The sequence below is a fragment of the Pituophis catenifer genome, unplaced genomic scaffold (assembly GCF_029215685.1).
Source record: "Pituophis catenifer annectens isolate HBS135680 unplaced genomic scaffold, rPitCat1.0.hap2 SCAF_1, whole genome shotgun sequence".
NCBI classification, from domain to species: domain Eukaryota; kingdom Metazoa; phylum Chordata; class Lepidosauria; order Squamata; family Colubridae; genus Pituophis; species Pituophis catenifer.
Genome location: NW_027256881.1, coordinates 113,358,452 through 113,377,035, shown reverse-complemented (window position 1 = coordinate 113,377,035; position 18,584 = coordinate 113,358,452). Strand labels below are relative to the sequence as shown.

The 18,584-nt window shown below is 37.1% G+C and overlaps 1 protein-coding gene across 2 annotated transcripts in view; it reads right to left on the bottom strand.

Annotated features, from left to right (window-relative positions):
- The window catches only part of SNAP91 (synaptosome associated protein 91), an 85,990-nt gene that overhangs the window by 52,191 nt on the left and 15,215 nt on the right, over positions 1-18,584 (bottom strand). For both annotated transcript variants that reach the window (XM_070932872.1, XM_070932873.1), the window contains exons 3-5: positions 4,894-5,036; positions 2,251-2,326; positions 555-657 (exon numbers count right to left, since the gene is read on the bottom strand). In XM_070932872.1, coding sequence (XP_070788973.1) covers positions 555-657; positions 2,251-2,326; positions 4,894-5,036 — 322 coding nt within the window. The remainder of the gene's footprint in view (positions 1-554; positions 658-2,250; positions 2,327-4,893; positions 5,037-18,584) is intronic.

Here is an 18,584-nt window from a genome sequence, read left to right as displayed (position 1 = left end):
CTGAGCTCTGTTTTCGCTGGCAGAGTGCTTGGGCCGCCACAGGCGCCTCGACACAAGTGATGTTGCGCTCGCCATGCCCCCCCTGGCCACACACACCTGCCCCCCCCAGGTGAAACACAACTCTGATGCGGCTCAATGAAACAGAGTTTGACACTCTTCTTCTATTGTATAAACACACAAAACAATCTATGTTATACTTAATAAATGGCAATACTTGCATGCCAGAACTCTTTTTAACACGTTTTCAGTTTGATTCCTTTTTAATGATTCACACGAATATAATAACAGGAGATTGTTAGAAATAATTACAGCAACATTCAATTTGTTGTATTGAATAGTACAATATAGTACAGGACACTGTCAGACGTATTTACATCAACATTCAATTTAGGTTGGGTTGGGTTGGGTTGGGTATTGTTGGGTTGGGTTGGGTTGGGTTGGGTTGCGTTAAGATAGGTAGGATAGGATAGGATAGGATAAGATAGGACCAGAAAGAATTACAACATTCAATTACATTGCAACGACAATATTGATACTAAATTAGGACAGCTTACCCCTTTTTTACTCTTGCAAAATCAAATGCCATTTGTCTGTATGAAAATGCTTTTTCATTCAAATATCTACTGTAGCGCCTGATAAAAGTTGACATATCGTATCCTAGAAAAAGAAACCGTAATATGGAGAATTTTGATTTATTAATTTATTACAGTGAGTGAAAAAAAATGATAATGTTAATGATGCAAACCTATTGGGTATTTCAGTCATTATTCCAACCACTCTAAAAGTCTAAGTAATAAAGGGCTCACTTGTACAATAATTGCCTAGCTATTGACACCGAACCAAGAATTAGTTATTTCTAATTTATTAGTATAATATATATAGTTTTTTTGTTCTTTCTCAATCAATGAATATTTCCCCAAATCTCTTCTTTAAATATAGGATGTCACATTAATAAACCCCAAAGGGAGAGTAGAGAGTATCTTGTAAATTTCAAGATACAATAGTTTTGTTTAACAGACAACACTTGTTTACATTTTGACCTAAAGAACTGTTAAACTAGAAAACAACTGTTGGATCATTGTGTATTGGATGCTGATAAAATAAAGACAAGCTGCAGTATATGATTGATAGGACTATGATGAAAGAATGAATTCTCCTATCAATATCCCTATAAAATTTTACTTAGCTCTGCAATGTGTTCATGAACTTTTGCTGCAGAGAGAGGCTTACATGCAGTATAGCAGAATTATGCAATATTTGCATTGCCAGGATTTAATTCATAGAATCCTATATGGAGTTATTTTGTTGATAGCCTTGGGGAAAGAGTACACTACTAAAATTTTAGGAATCAAAAACAACTTTTCATCTTAGAAGGTTTTCCCCCCTTTTTATTTTTTCTTTGCACTGTCTCTTTTCCAATTAACCTGGCTGTGGTATATTTAAACCTTTCTGCATTAAGAGAACAAGGCACCTACATTCCTCCTAAGATACTCACATCAACAAACTTCAAGTGACAGCCTGCCAAACCATATTTCAGAGGAATTAACAGATGTAAGGCTGCCTACAGATTTTTTTTTTTTTTAAACAAAACATGTTTACCAGGAATTGGAAACTCAGACTAAACTGCCTAGGTCTGACATCATAGCAAAGAATCAGTATAACAATCCTTTGCAGAATACTGAGCCTGGTATAAGTTCTTTGCTGCTTATTAAACAAAAATGGCCATTCATTATTAAGCATCCAACTTTATCTTTGATTTTTATCCTCATTCGATATCAGACAACCATATCTGGAACAAACACATAAACACATACAAATAAATTTACTTATTTTAATGACACAATCTTTATTAAATTAAAGCCTGTTTTCCGGAATGTAAGTTTTTATTCACACACCCTTCACACTAAGGACTAGTTTTTCTCCTTGTTGATTTTCTTAAGAAAAATGCTATTTTTTTAAAAAAATAAAAATAAAGTGGTATTGTTTCACTTTAACTGTGACTTAAAGTAACAATGAGGCAGTATCTCAAAGTGCTTAGAAAGGTTATTTTGGTGTGTTTCAAAAAGTACACAGAAATGTAGATTAAGAGCAAAGAAAAATTTAACCTTTACTGTTTAGGTTTGTGATATTTGATTTGATCTAAATATGTACGACTAAACAACTATGAAAAAAATGTTATGTTTCTGCTCATGTTATTTTCTGTAAATAAGCTACCATACTAAACTTGATAAAGAGAATGGTTTTTCTTACCATGTGATCCGCTTTTGTCCAAAAAATTGCTGAGATTGAATAATGTGTTTCTAGATGCCAAATATTGAATAAATCTCTAAGAGGGAGAAAAACAATAAAATGAATTATATCTCGCTTCCTTTTTCATGACAGATCTCTAAACATATTTTATTTTTGCTAAAAAAATGAAGTATTTCATTACATAATTAATATCTAATTTGTACATATCTCTAGTTATGTGTGTCAGCTTATATACCTAGACACAGATGGCTGTTCACAAATCTGAATATGCACTGAATACTTCCATATAAAAAAAAAAAAGTTAAACCATTCATGTTGTATTTAGGCATACCAATGTTAGAAGTGAATTATTTGAACCTATGACAAGTTTTAATCTAAAAATTAACAGACAACTGCGTTTTACATACAGTTAGTAAGTACCTCTGATCATATGTAAAATGCAGTTAACATACTGCTTCTTTGAACAAAACTGACACAACAAGATTACTGCTAACATATACTAAACAACCCATGTCTTGTTGGGTCATCATTTCAAAGTTCCTTCCCTAAATAGAAAAACAGAATGGTCAACAGCAGGCAAAAAAAGTAGTGGAAGCAAGAGCAATTTCTGACTTCCTGCCGGCTTTCCCATTGACTTTCCTTGTGGAAATTTGGCAGGGAGCACCAGAAATCTCCTTCCCTTCCGTTTCCCGCAGGCAGTAAAGGAAGCAGGCTGGGTGGGGCAGGGAAGGAGGGATTGTGAGACTAGTTAAGAAACTGTCATGCAACACTGAAAATAAAGATCAGGTTGAAGGATGTAGCAGCAGCCAACAGCACTAAAACAGCCACAACTTTCCAGCTTTCATTACCTTGTGTGTTTTAAATTGAGGGCCAAATTTTATATATCGGATTTTAATTGGTTTTAAATTTTATAAATTCATGTGTTTTAATATGGCTGTACACCGCCCTGAGTCCCTCGGGAGAAGGGTGGTATAGAAATTTAATAAAACTTAAACTTAAACCTTGGGAGTCATTGAGCCCAAATTTTGGACAGATTCTATAAATTAGCTCATTAGAGGTGCCTTGATTAAAAAATGGTTTCCCTATGTGCACCATTTCTCCCAGTTAAAGTTCATGACAGGTTAAAGTTCACGACAACATTTGGCAAAGTAGACCACAACCTACTTCTTGCTAAACTAAAAAAATGTGGGATAGACAGCATCCCCACCAGATGGAGTTATAACTGGCTGACAAACCGCACTCAACGTCTAGTTCCCCAATGGAACTACATCTATATGGAGGGAAGCAAGCAGTGAGCTACCTCAAGGTGCCATTTCAGCCACAGTACTCTTCAATATCTTTGTGTTCTGAGAGTTTTAGTGGTATATAGATTATATTAAGGAAAGTATTGTTTTCCATTTGAATTCCAATTCAGGAAAATTAAAGATCACGTTACTCTTACAGTGCAAGAAATTATTCTGGATAAACAATAAAATAATACTCCATAGTCTAAGTAAAAGAGTAGGGACCTCACTCTATTTATATGCTAGGTTTCTAAAAGAACAAATAACGTAACCAATGTAGAGAAATACCAGTTCACATAAAATAAGTTCTCACTGCCCTCCAGTTTTAGATAAAGAATTGTTTTCTTTACTAGGCAAAAACTGGTCGTGTATGGGATATCAGCAGATATTTATTGAAACTGATAAAGGAGACTCTGTAAAAAAAAAAAAACCTTTAAATATAAGTTTTGAAGCAAATACTTTGCCATGCACTCAAAGTAAAAAAAACAAAACAAAATGAGATTTCCGTTCATAAATACATACATATAGTATAAGAAAATTTAAAAGATTTCCTGTTTTAAAAAATTATGAAAATATGTGTAGATCAAAGCACTTTTCTTTGTATATCAGAGAAGTATAGAGATTTTATTTTTACATAATAACACTAAACTCTTTCAGGGGATTCTAACATTGCATGACCAAAGGCTTAACTGCCTAATGCAGTTACCTACCTAATTCCTGAATTTCCATAACCTCCAAGATCTATTTCAAATGACCCCCAAACTCCAGAGCATATCTATTAGATGCATGGAACCAGGAGCAAAATCCAGCAGGTTCTGACAGGTTCTGGAGAACCGGTAGCGGAAATTTTGAGTAGTTCGGAGAACTGGCAAATACCATCTCTGGCTGGCCCCAGAGTGGGGTGGGAATGGAGATTTTGCAATATACTTCCCCCAGGAGTAGGGAGGGAATGGGGATTTTGCAGTATCCTTCCCCTGGAATGGGGTGGGAATGGAGATTTTGCAGTATCCTTCCCCTGGAGTGGGGTGGAAATGGAGAGTTTGCAGTATCCTTCCCCTGCCACGCCCACCAAGCCACACCACAGCCCCGCCCACAGAACCAGTAGTAAAAAAAAATTGAATTTCACCACTGCATGGAACGCTGGGGTAGAATTATCTCCTTCAGTAAGCAGGGTGGATAATTTATTCTCTAAAATTTTCATACAGAAAATCCCACATAACCTAAATATTTTATATTGCCTTAACAGTGTATCAGATAAGTTCACTACGTGCTATCACTTTTTCTTTTTTTAGAATCTATGAGACAAACACAGGCTTTCTTAACAATCCCTTCCTTTAGCTTTGAGGATTAAAATGCTTACCTCGTTGCCATGAACCATTAGATGATGTGTTGTAACTAAGGCTTTGAAGACAACAACCCAACTAGTGTTTGTCGCTCTCTCAAAGAGGGTATCAGCCATTTGTGGAATGTTGACATTTGTCTCATTTGTGGCCTGGATTAGGTCTACAATATTTAGGAAGGAAAGAATAGTAACAGTAAATATAGAGAGAAGATGATGTACTGGTTAAAGAGAGTATAGTTACAAATTACTGACCAAAATCATTATACGATACAGTAGTAATTTCACTAAAAAAAGAAATTTAAGGTTAAAAATAAGTCATTCTTAGAAATGTATATAATACTTAGAAAAGCCAATAAAAAATAAAATGGAAAACAGTTCCTTATTGGATGGCCTAACATTATTGCTATTGCCAAAGTTTATTTTGTGAGAGTTTGTTCTTGCAGTAAAAATAACAACGGGAGAAGCAGATAATAAATATGTGGCCCAAGTCCATTCTGGGTTTGGCTCAATTAAAATTATAGCCATATTTGTGTCTCTATATAAATGTTTTGCTGTTTTAATTTTCAAAGTCCCGCCATTCCCATATCAGAAGAATACTGTAACCAATTAATAAAACATATTCTTCCTTTTGCTACTGACTTTATAGATTTGCCTTCAAAATATTAAATAAGTACTGTAACTAGCACTTTTGAGTACTTGTACAAGGAACTTTTTTTTTACATTATTCTCTCATATCCATTTCTTCTGTAACAGTTCATGCCACAAAAGCTGTAGCACAAGGAAATTCATTAATTGAGACTTTTCTACTTTGGGCCAATACATGCCAATACATGCAGAGTTGGTTTAGAATCAGTTAAGACGTTTATCTTTTCAGTTTAGTTAAGCAAAACTTTTAGAAGTAAATTGAGGATTATATCTATACCTGTATTTGTAACTGCATTTACACATACATACACACACCACAGAGAGGGAGAGAGAGGGAGGGAAAGAACCTATGTTTTTTACACATGACTGGATATTATACTATAAGTTTAGAACTGAATAATTAAATTATTGTTGCCCAAATCAACTCTCCTTTAAGGCAATAGATAACTGAAATAGATACAAAGATGTCATGCAGGGGCAGGTTTCAAATCCCGTCACTACTGGTTTGCTCGGGAGCGTGCGTGCGCTTGCATGCGCAGAAGCATCCAGGCGGGTGGGAAGAGCCTCCCGCCACCACTACATGTTCGCCCGATCCGGGGCGAACCGGTAGCAACCCACCACTGATGTCATGTTACAAACACAAAACAAGCACACAGAAAACAGCAGGTATTATCTCGATTTAAATATGTCTACCCAGTCATAGTACATTTTATTGATTTAATAACAATTTTATTTTTCTTTCTTGTAAGCCTGTCTAGAAGCTCAGTGACCTAATCATGACATGCTACAGTAGAGCAGATTAATGTGAAGCAATTTATATTATTGCAGATTTATTCTTATCACTATGCTCATATCGATTCCTATGATGATCATATTTCTTCCTGTTGTATTTCAGTAAGAACTGCTATTATTTATAGATTTTAATCTTAGTTGCTATAGAATCTACTACTTATAAAGCTCCTGGACATCCACATCGATATGGAAGGTATAAAGATCAATACAGATTTAACATTCAGGATTCATAAGCAATAATTTAAAGTCATTTCCTATTATTATATTCAAAGTAGCTCAGGTACACCTTCCTGGCAAAACAACTTTCTAGACTAGAATCAGTTCTTCTCCTGAAACCGGTACAGTAAAAGCCCATATATCCACAGTACAGAATAGGAAAACTCACCGCAGCCAACTCGCCATGCCACAATCAACTTGCCATGGCCAGTTCGCCACTGCCAACTCACCATGGCCAACTTGCCATGGGACAAATCAACATTTAAAATTATAAAATTAATATTTTAGTTTTTGTCATTCACATTTCATTTTGTCCCTCCTTTGGCATCCTTTCTTTAATGATTCTCTTTCACTATTTCTTCAATATTACTGTAACTCTTGTCCCGTGGTGAGTTGGCCACAACAAGTTGCCATAGATCCTCCACAATACTGTGTATGCTTGGAAAATTATTCTAGAAAGTTCGTGTGAGCATAGCACTCCTCTGCTATTACAGTAATTAAATCAGCCTGGTGGCTTTAAGGCTTTTGTATGAGCCTGAAAAAAGATGTGGCTGCTTTAAGAATTACATTAACTTTTAATGTAAACCATCCTTCCAACAATCATTCAGACTAGTATGGATACCTGAAAAAAACAGGAGTTATTTTAATAAATGGTAAAGAGGTAATATGAAGTAAAAAATACTTTTTCTAAATCATTTTAAGGAATGCACTGTACTGATGCACAGCAATAATTTTTAATTCTTCGAACACATATTTATAAATTCCATGTTTAAAATCAAATGAGAAAGAGATGCATATGTATACATAAGATGGCACATTTCTCTATACCAGGGGTCTGCAACCTTAAACACACAAAGAGCCATTTGGACCCCTTTCCCACAGAAAAGAAAACACAAGGAGCCACAAAACCCTTCCCGTGCCTGATTATTTCTTGAGCGGCCACAAAACTAGCATATGTAGTTGAATTAAACATTCTGTTTTTTTCGGAAAGTTTTCTTTTCTTGGATTTATCCATGGTTGGCCTACCGGGGGTTGAAAAGCTCAAATAAATCATGTGCCAGCGGGTGTCACACATTGGCAGTTGTGATGCATATTTTGAGTGACAGGGAGCCGCAGCAGAGGGGCGAAAGAGCCACATGTGACTCCAGAGCCGCAGGTTGCTGACCCCTGCTCTATACGAAGAGGTTCATGAGGCAGGGAGTTAAAATTGTTTCAAAGAGAGCAGGTAGCAATAAAATTATTGCTAAATAATCATTGTTATTGCTAAATAATAAAATACACAAATGATTGTGACATAGGGAAGGTTATACGATACACTGTTAAATGCTTCATCACGGCACGCTCACCACTCTCTAAATGTAATGCAGCAGTTGTAAAGTCACCACAATAGCACATGATCAATGATTTCTGGATATGTTGAATCAGAGGGAATGATGAACAGGGAGAGTTGCTTTCATTTCCCAACATCTGTCATCCAAGGCAGCACTCTCATTCTGATCATAAGGATGACTTCAAGACAATTGTAATTATCACCTCACAGAAATCTACACCAATCTGACCCAAAGGGGGGGAAAACCTACTTGAAAAATATGGTCTTACTTCATACAGGTAGTTCTCAACTTAGGACCACAATCGGTACCAGAATTTCTATTGCTAAAGAAATGGTTGCTGAGTTGCACCCAATTTTACAACCTTTTCTGCCACAAATGTTAAGCAATTCTCTGCAGTTGTTAAGTAAATCACTAAACAATTCATAAATGAATCCATTTCCCCCACTGACTTTGCTTGTCAGAAGCTATCTGGGAAGGTCACAAATAGTGATCACATTACCCCAAGATCAGGGGTGAAATCCAGCAGGTTCTGACAGATTCTGGAGAACCAGTAGTGGAAATTTTGAGCAGTTCAGAGAACTGGCAAATACCACCTCTGGCTGATCCCAGAGTGGGGTAGGAATGGAGAATTTGCAGTATCCTTCCCCTGGAGTGGGGTGGGAATGGAGATTTTGCAATATCCTTCCCCTGGAGTGGGGTGGGAATGGAGATTTTGCAGTATCTTTCCCCTGCCACGCCCATCAAGCCACACCCACAGAACTAGTAGTAAAAAAATTTGGATTTCACCACTGCCCTAGATGCTCCAACTGTTTTTAATATGTGCCAATTGCTAAGCACCCAAATTTTGATCATGTGACCCTGGGGATGCTGCAATGATCATAAGTGCAAGGACCAGTTGTATCACATTTTTCAGTGCCACTGTAACTTTGACTGGTTGCTAAACGAATGGTTGTATATTGAGAACTACCTGTACTCATCTTGGCCCTAATCTAGAAATATATAGAGCACTGGAGCTTTCAAGACACATTTAAAAGGCAGCTGGGGAATGCTAAAAGTTAACCTGGGGACAATTTCAAATCACAATCAACTTCTGGTACCCGTATAAATACAGCCATGCAACTTCCTGATGAAACTAAATATACTGTGATACAAAAAAAAATACATGCAGATTAGTAATCTGCAAACACAAACATTTCCTGATTTGGTAAATGTATTTAATTCACTTTGAACTGAGGAATACAAAATCTTAAGGGACGTTTTAGTTTGACTTAGCACACCATCTAAATGGGCGATTTGTGATTTATATAGCTGCCTATCTCAAATACATAACTCAAACATGCTTCCCCTCACTTTAGTCAGTACAAACAAGCCAATCATTATATTAAACAAATAAAACATGAATGAAATGTCAAGAAATAATGATGGCCCCAAATCGTTGGAGGAATATTTAATTTTTAGGACACTGTCAAGACAATAAGCAGGCTGAGACACTGGATCGGGGGCATGTTAGTGCTAAGAATCCTTCTACGTCCCTAGATATGGTACTGCCAGGCCCCTCCATAAAGACCAAGCAAATCTGATGAGGCATCTTTACTTTAGTCTGTCCCAGGCTGTCTGTCTGTCTGTCTGTCTGTCTGTCTGTCTGTCTGTCTGTCTGTCTGATCACTATCATCAACTGTGAACAAAAAGCTGTATCTGATTTGTTCAGCTGGGAGGGGATTTAAGCAATGATGCTGCAACTTCTCAGTTGCTAGAAGGAGCTATGGCATCTGGCCCTGCGCTCTATACCCTGACATTTTACCTCACTCCTGAAGGTGGACCATTAAAGACACAGCTGTCACTTGTCTCAAGATGGCTATGTTTGGGAAACAAAACTGCAAGCCCGGTACAATTTTGTCAGGACACAATTAATCTAGAATACATTAGATAATAGTATTCTCACAAATAGAATAGAGACCTAGTTTTTTTTTAACACCACATTTGTATACATCAGTAGTTATATTGCTTTCTCAATATAAGAATGTCTATGTCATACCCAACTACTCTTTTGTTAATGATCCATCTCTCATAACACTCTCCCATCAACCGTAAACCTTCCCTCACCCAACAACTATATGCATATTTAAAACTTTACAACTGATTTACAACTGATAGAAACTAAGATAGAGCATCACAGAGGCTTTTTTGTTTTAGCTTAATTTTTCATAACATTTATGGATAGATTTAAGGTGAATCCACTGTTTTTTCTCCAATTGTCAGTAATCAGGTTGAATTGACATCTTTTTTTAACTCCAAAGTTGCAGCACAAATTAAATAATGGTATAAAATAATGCAATGCTTTTCTCATTTTCCCTGAAAAGCACTCAATTTGAGAATTTAAAACAGCCCACCCTAATACTACAGTTGTTTATAAGCAATATATTTCCTATATGTTCTCTCCAACCTTTCTGACTTGGCGAACCGGCAGTGGCGGTGGGGCCGGGGGTGGAGGGAGAGGGGATTGTTTCGTGCATGTGCGCTGCTTTCACAAGTGTGGCTTTGAGCACGTGCATGAACACACATGCATTCATCCACCACTTCTGTGGCCCAGTTCCAAACGGGCAAAAGCCCGACACTGGGTCGTAGCCTGGGAGTTGGGGACCCCTGCTCTAAAGAGAGTTCAATATGATTTGTAACACTTTGGTAACAAATCACAGTCATGGAGGTCAAGCATTTAGGTTCTCAGTTAAAACGCAGGCAGGCTCATGGAATGATTAAATTGCTTTGAGTTAGTTAAAAATAATACAACCTGGTAGGCCCCAATTCTGGCCTTCTTTTTCATGTATAAAAGCAAGCATGGGTATATCCACAGAGACTAAGGATTTCCATTCACTGTTTCCATTTTTCAAAGGAGGAACAAGTCTGCAAATTACAGATCCATCATTTTATTAAGCACCATTAGCAAGATTAATACTAGTTTTAACATTCACATTGGAAACCAAGGGACTGGTTGGAAGAAGAAAATTTCCTAGCAGAGGAACAGAGTGACTTTAATTGACTAGTATCTCACAGTGAGACTTCAGAGATTTAATGTCTGCATTTGATTTTTTTTCCCCTTCCATTCAATCGTGTCTGATTTTCAGAAGACTTGCTGGGAATTTTTTATTATTATTTTTTTTGCAAATTCTTGCAAATTTTTTGGCAAGATTTCCTATGGAGCCCAGTTGAGTCCTTTCTGTAAATTCACTCCACTGGAGTGTATCCAGTTTTGTGTTTTTAATAGCAGTTTCCCATTCTGTCTCAAATACTGGGTGGAATAGAGAATACAGCTATCCATAGTCAACCTTTGGTTAAACCTAGATGTTCCTTCTATCAATTGGCCTAGCACCTTTAATACTGATTGATGACAATAAAAATGATAAGAAGGAAACAGAAAGACTATGATCACATGCTCTCCAACAACCAATGCCCAGATAAGCAGGGATTAATACCAGGCAAACAATCAAACAGAAAACAATATCCTAATGAGAAAACCATACCCCCCACCAACACTGGCAGGGCAACCTACTGTACATAAACAGAAAGCAATTCCACATAACAGAAACAACAGAATAAAATGCTTATACTTTTAACAGAAATAACAGAATAATAGAGTTGAAAGGGACCTTGTAAGTCATCTAGTCCCACCCTCCACCCAAACAGAAGACCCTCCACCATTTCTGACAGATGGCAGTCCATTATCTTCTTGAAAGCTTCCAATGATGAAGTTCCCACAACATCTGAAGGCAACTTCTATTCCATTGGTTGATTGTTCTCAGCCAGATTGTCAGATTGGAATTACCTAGTTGAATAATGAAATATCTGCAAGGAAACAATCAAGCTCAGAGAGTATCAAGGACTCCACACTTCCATATATTCTTTTATACTCTAATGATACTTTGTAATTTTATAACATATAATTACAAGAAATCCTCATTCCATAACCACAATTGGAACTGGCAATTTGGTTGTTAAACAAAGCGGTCTTTAAGTGAAACCACAAGTTTGCTTAAAGATAAGATTTCAGCTTTCTTTTGCTTTACAGAAGATCATAAATACAAGAATTGGTTACTTTTTATCATCACCATCTTTACCGCAAACAGCCACTAAATGAAGACTGCCTGTATTATGATAAATATAACTCACAGGTACAGATTTAATTTGTATTTCATAATTGTTGTCTTATAAAGTTTTATATTTTTATTGTTTTGAGTTCCATAGTAACTTCATACTGACAGAGAACAAAAAACTATTTCACAACTTTATAGTTGACGTCCATAAAATTTACAAATATGGGTTATTCTTATGGTCATTAATCCTATAGCAAATGTCATAATATGTTTTTATTTTATGTTCGTTAAAGATCAAAATATAATTTACTAATAGATAATAAAGAAAATAAGGGTAAATATTATTGACTGCATATTTGAATAGATAATGTCTTCTTTGGCTTCTTTTCTGGCAGAGCAAACAGAATTTTCCAGACTCTTAAGTTTTAACAATAGCAATAGCACTTAGACTTATATACCACTTCACAGTGCTTTTACAGCCCTCTCTAAGCAGTTTACAGAGTCAGCATATTGTCCCCAACAATTTGGGTCCTCATTTTACCCACCTTGGAAGGATGGAAGGCTGAGTCAACCTGGAGCCTGGTGAGATATGAACTGCCAAAATTGCAGTCAGCCAGCAGTCCGCAGAAGTAGCCTGCAGTACTGCACTCTAACCACTGTGCCACTGCGGCTCTCTTTATATGCTGAAATTCACTTCAGCTGACCCCATCAGAGCAATATCCACAAGTCTTTTCATGTATTTACCAGAAGGTTGCAAATTACATATAGAATATAATCATGAATGGGAGGCAGAAATGATTTTGTAACAGAATTGACCATCAGTACAATTCTCCACGTGATCCAGAATCAGTAAAGGCAGCTTCTGGATCACTCTGACAGCTGTGCACACTTTTCTTCTCAATTTTAAACTCTCCATACATCCTGGCAAATGCTTGAAAGGAATTTATTTTGCTATTTCTTATTGCTTGCTGTTTGTGTTGCTTCTCTTTTACTCATTTTTATTTATATCATATTTTTTAATAAAATACCTACTGATGCTATTAAAAAATAAACAGAAAGTGCAGGAAAAAGAAAAAAAGAGAGGGAGACTATAGAAACAAATGTCTGTGTAAATTAAATAAAGATACAGATACTCCTTGACTTACAAAAATTCCTTTAGTGACTGTTTGAAGTTACAACGGACTGAAAAAGTGACTTATGACCATTTTTCACACTTACGACCGTTGCAGCATCCCCACAGGATCAAAATTCAGATGCTTGGGAACTGACTCTCATTTATGACTGCAGTGATAACAACTGTGGCAAGAAAGGTTGTAAATGAAACAAAATTCACTTAACAAATGTCTTATTCAGCAACAAACATTTTGGGCTCAATTGTGGATGTAAGTCAAGAATTACTAGCATGTAGAATATTATTGGGAAATGAGGAGTTTTAGAAAGCACTGTCTTGTATATCACCCATGTTGATGCACTTCAATTAAAATTCAATTTGCAATTACATTTGCACTAATTTAAATACTAACCAGCATCAATTTTTGGGGGTTCAGATTGGACGGATCATAGGAATACATTGCAATACTATGAATGATTGTTGCCGAGCAAACAATGGATAACTGAATGTTGAAGGAATAAATATTCTATTAATAGCTTTCTACTTTAGGAATGTATATGCTTTAGGCATTTATGCTGCATAAACATTTCTTTCAAATCATGTTTAGGTTAGACTATAGAAATGGTGTGTTTACATAATGTTTCTTGATAAACAGTGCTTCCATTTATAGTGAGAGTATTTGTAATCATTCTATTTTTAATCAAAATAGAGATATAACAACTTCTGGCAAAATAATTAGGCACTAGCTATTAAGCAGTCATTTATCTTTCATCTGAAAATCAGCGCATCTTTTAATCAGCAGTAGCTATATTCCAGGCAAAATCATGGAGTATATTATTTTTAAAAGCTGTTTGGATGCACACTGGGGGGCACCCACTATCTGGAATGAGCTCCCCCCGGAGATACGGAGGATCCCGGATCTGCGCACTTTCCGCCGTGCTCTTAAGATTCCAGCAAGCCGGCCTGGCCTAATTTTCTCCCCTTTCTTTTTAATTTTTTAAACTGAAATTTTAATTTGTTTTAAATTATTGGGATTTTAATTGTCTTGGGCTAAATTATTTAATTTGGTTTTAAATTGTTTCTAACTTTTGTATTTATGTATTTTATTCTGTGCCTGTTCACCGCCCTGAGTCCTTCGGGAGTACGGCAGTATATAAATTTAATAAAATAAAATAAAATAAAACAAACAAACAAACAAACACTGTTCAGACATTTTTGAGTGTAGAACCATTAACAGAACAGTCAATAATGGGCACCCGCTTTGAATTAAACTTTGCTACTGATTCAGTGATGCTTTTCGATACCTTATTTCCTACAAGTTCAGAAGTTCTATGTAAAAATCGATCATATGTCAATATGTGAATCTACTTGCAGAAGAAGAATATTGTACTTCAAAGTAGGGAGATAGGTGATTCCAAAATGCAATAAATAAAAATAAATTTAAAAAGAATGTTAACTGAGCCACATAGTTTCCAATTAAATTCCAGCTTAGCTATGAAAACTGCATTTTTATAATTGAAAACTGTGGTTTTATTTATTTATGAGCCATGGTGGTGCAGTGGTTAGAATACAGTACAGTACAGTACTGAAGGCTACTTCTGCTGACTGCCAGTTGCCTGCAATTTGGCAGTTCGAATCTCACTCAGCCTTCTGTCCTTCCGAGGTGGGTAAAATGAGGACCCAAATTGTTGGGGGCAATAGGCTGACTCTGCTTTTGCTATTTATTTATTAAATTTATTTGCCACAAGGTAACTCTTGATTATTATTTGTTAATATTTGAAGGTGTTATAAGACTCTGTAATTTAATTCAGAGTTCTCAACAAAAGCATCACTCAATGATGACAGTCAACCTCACTCATCATACCAATGAAGCTCAGCTAAAGGATAGATGATCTGATGCTCAGCATCCTTGGCCAGTCTAGCCAATATAAAGATACAGTGGGAAATATACTTCAAATAGCTGGGTTGCCTATTGCTGCTCAAATAAGCGTCCATTGAACACGTGGATTAGTTATCTCAAACTACCCCAGAATAACTAACAAATGGAAGAGTTTCCCTAATGGTTCGATGTTCAAAAAAATACCTTATGTTCTATATTGAAACAAAAAGGAGGAAACAGACAAAAAGCACCCCTGGTATTTTGAGAATATTTTTTCCCAGAAAATTTTATATTGCTAGATTACCATTGAGTAAAAAGGAACCAAGTCCCACTCAGGCATTTTTCTGAAGAGAGGTATGGAAACAGATGTTATGAAGCATATAGATCACACACTAGGCTCACTCCATATCACCCCAATTTTCAAAGCTTATTTCCCTATGTTCAGTAGAAAGCCATTTATTGAACTTCATATAAGCAAGAAATCTGACAAAACAGTTCTATGTTGCATGTAGCAATAGCAATAGCTCTTAGATTTATATACCGCTTCACGGTATATAAGCAGAGGTGGGTTTCAGCAGGTTCTGACCAGTTCTGGAGAACCGGTAGCAGAAATTTTGAGTAGTTCGGAGAACTGGTAGTAAAAATTTTGACCGGCCCCACCCCCATCTATTCTCTGCCTTCCAAGTCCCAGCTAATTGGGATGAAATGGAGATTTTGCAGTAACCTTCCCCTGGAGTGGGGTGGGAATGGAGATTTTACAGTATCTTTCCCCTGTCATGCCCACCAAGCTACGCCCACAGAACCGGTAGTAAAAAAATTTGAAACTCACCATGGCTTTACAGCCCTCTGTAAGCAGTTTACAGAGTTAGCATATTGCCCCCCAACAATCTGGGTCCTCATTTTACCAACTTCAGAAGGATGAAAGCTGAGTCAACCTTGAGCCAGCCACAATCGAACTGCTGGCATTGAGCAGCAAGTTAACCTGCAACACTGCATTCTAATTACTGCACTGCCATGGCTTATATGTAAACCAATAAGTACTACTTATATTCAAGAAAATATAAACAGAAGTCTACTGCTGACCTCTGTCTCAACAGGAAAAAGTAAATTGTCTGGATTAATAAACCTCAACTCTCTTATTCATATCCTTAAGCCTATACAGGTATAAAGCCTGAATTGTGTGTGATTTCCCATTAGACAGTAAAAGAATTTAGAGAAAGATAATGTTTGAATTATTAGCCAAATCGAGGAGGAACAGGAATAATCAGATGCCGTATTTTTTTTTTCACTTGCAAGTCATACGAGGATCAAATCCTTGCTCACTAAAAGAATGTAGGAGCAAAAATAAGGGGTTAAAATTTGCATGGAAGTCTGCAAGAAATGATCTCAGTCACTACTGAAGTTCCAACTGAAAAAGCTTCGAGGTTAGCCTTATTCCTTAGCATTTCCATTCAGATCCTAATCTGAACACTGTTTCCTTCTCATGAGTAGAAGTCAAGGCATCAAGTCTATAACTCTGGGCTTTCACTGAACATTTTGCCATCTTATTCTAGTTTCGGAGGTGGATCTGGAGCAAGAAAACTGAATCCGGATTTCTTGTTCCTCTATTATGACTTTTTTGAGCAGGGAATCCCCTGGAGTCTTCAGCTACTGGCACAATTTGTTTCTCCCTGACCTTTAAAGCACACACTACAATGAACAGCAGAATTCTTCTGAAATCTCAAGTTTGGGATTCTTCCTACTACGGTAGAAAGTTTGTTTGATAATATCCTTAAATAACCTTAATGTCTTGGTCCTATTTCATTGCAGGTCTACAGTTGTTCTCAGCAGTTTTGACCAAGGTTTGAGTCTCACATCAATCACAGGCTATTCATACACAACTAGTACAATTGCAGAAGTCAACGGACTGCTTCTGTTTTTCCATAGTATGGCATTTAAGTGTAAAATCTCACTGCAGAACAATGCTGTCTGCCACTATGTGATGTAATACAGCCAGTGGTGGGCTGCTGCTGGTTCGGACTAGTTCAGGCAAACCGGTAGTTCTAACGATCAGCTGGCACCACCCACCCGCCCCCGCCCTATTCTGCAGGGCTGGTATTCACTTACCTTTGCTACTGGTTCGCAAATGTGATCGCATGCGCCACCTCCACGCATGTGCAGGGCCTTCCGTGCATGCGCAGAGCATCAAAAATGGGATGTGATTACGTCCGGGCAGGTGGGTGGAGCCTTCTGCAGCCGCCACTACCAGTTCACCCGTCCCGGATAGAACCGGCTAAATACCACCACTACTATTCTATCCTATATTTCCTTCTTTCTGGCTCAGCTGATTCGCGTGGCACAGCTGATTTCCACGCATCCCCTGTTCTACTTGCCAGGGCTGCCTTAGAAGGTAAGCAGCTGAGCTTCAAATTGCTGTATTTTGAATGCTCAGAACCAGCTGCAGCTCACCACTGAATACAGCCACCCCACATTCACTACCGATCAGCAAGATCATGAAAATGGATTGATGGTTGAAAACTAGAAATTATAATACAACTAGTAACATGAATACTAAAGTTCAGAACATTGACCACAAGTCTGAAATGCAGTTACCAGCTGTCAAATCCACCTATGCTGTGCTTTGGTGAACTGTGATCTAACACATCCAACCCCAAAATAAAAATATGAATAGGAAGTACAATGATGAATATTTAAAAAACAACATCATTGAACTGGAGAACCAATCTTCCCCAAAACCATACTATACTGAAATTTATATCGAAGACTATTATTGATTAGCAAGTTTATGCTAAACATTATTATGTTTAATTTTGAACCAAATTTTCTTACAAACTTTTGTTTTACAGTATAAGGCCTTTAAATGAAAAGAATGGGAAGGCCTACATAGTTGCAACAATAATCATTGCAATTCTACAGTATCTTATTCTCCAACCGCACTCAACGTGTAGTGCTCAATGGAACTGCATCTACATGGAAGGAAGTATGCGGTGGGGTATCCCAAGGGTCTCTCTTGGGCCCAGTACTCTTCAATATCTTCATCACTGATTTAGATGAGGGGATAGATGGGGAACTCATCAAATTTGCAGATGACACCAAGCTGGCAGGAGTAACCAACACTTTAGAACATAGGCTTAAAATACAGAAGGATCTTGACAGACTTCAGCATCAGGCCCTATCTAACAAAATGAAATTCAGTGGTGAAAAAAGTAAGGTTCTACACTTGGGCAAGAAAAACCAAATGCACAGGTATAGTGTAGGTGGTACCTGGCTCAATAATAGTAATTGTGAGAGGGATCTTGGGTCCTAGTGGACAATCACATCAATATGAGCCAGCAGTGTGCTGCTGCTGCCAAAAAAGCCAACATAGGCTGCATTGACAGAGGGATAGAATCAAGATTACATGAAGTGTTAATACCACTTTATAATGCCTTGGTAAGACCACACTTGGAATACTGCATCCAGTTTTGGTCACCATGATGTTAAAAAGATGTTGAGACTCTAGAAAGAGTGCAGAGAGAGAAGAGCAACAAATTAGGGGACTGGAAGCTAAAACATATGAAGAACGGTTGCTGGAATTGGGTATGTCTAGTTACTGAAAGCAAGGACTAGAGGTGACATGATAGCGGTGTTTCAATATATAAGGGGCT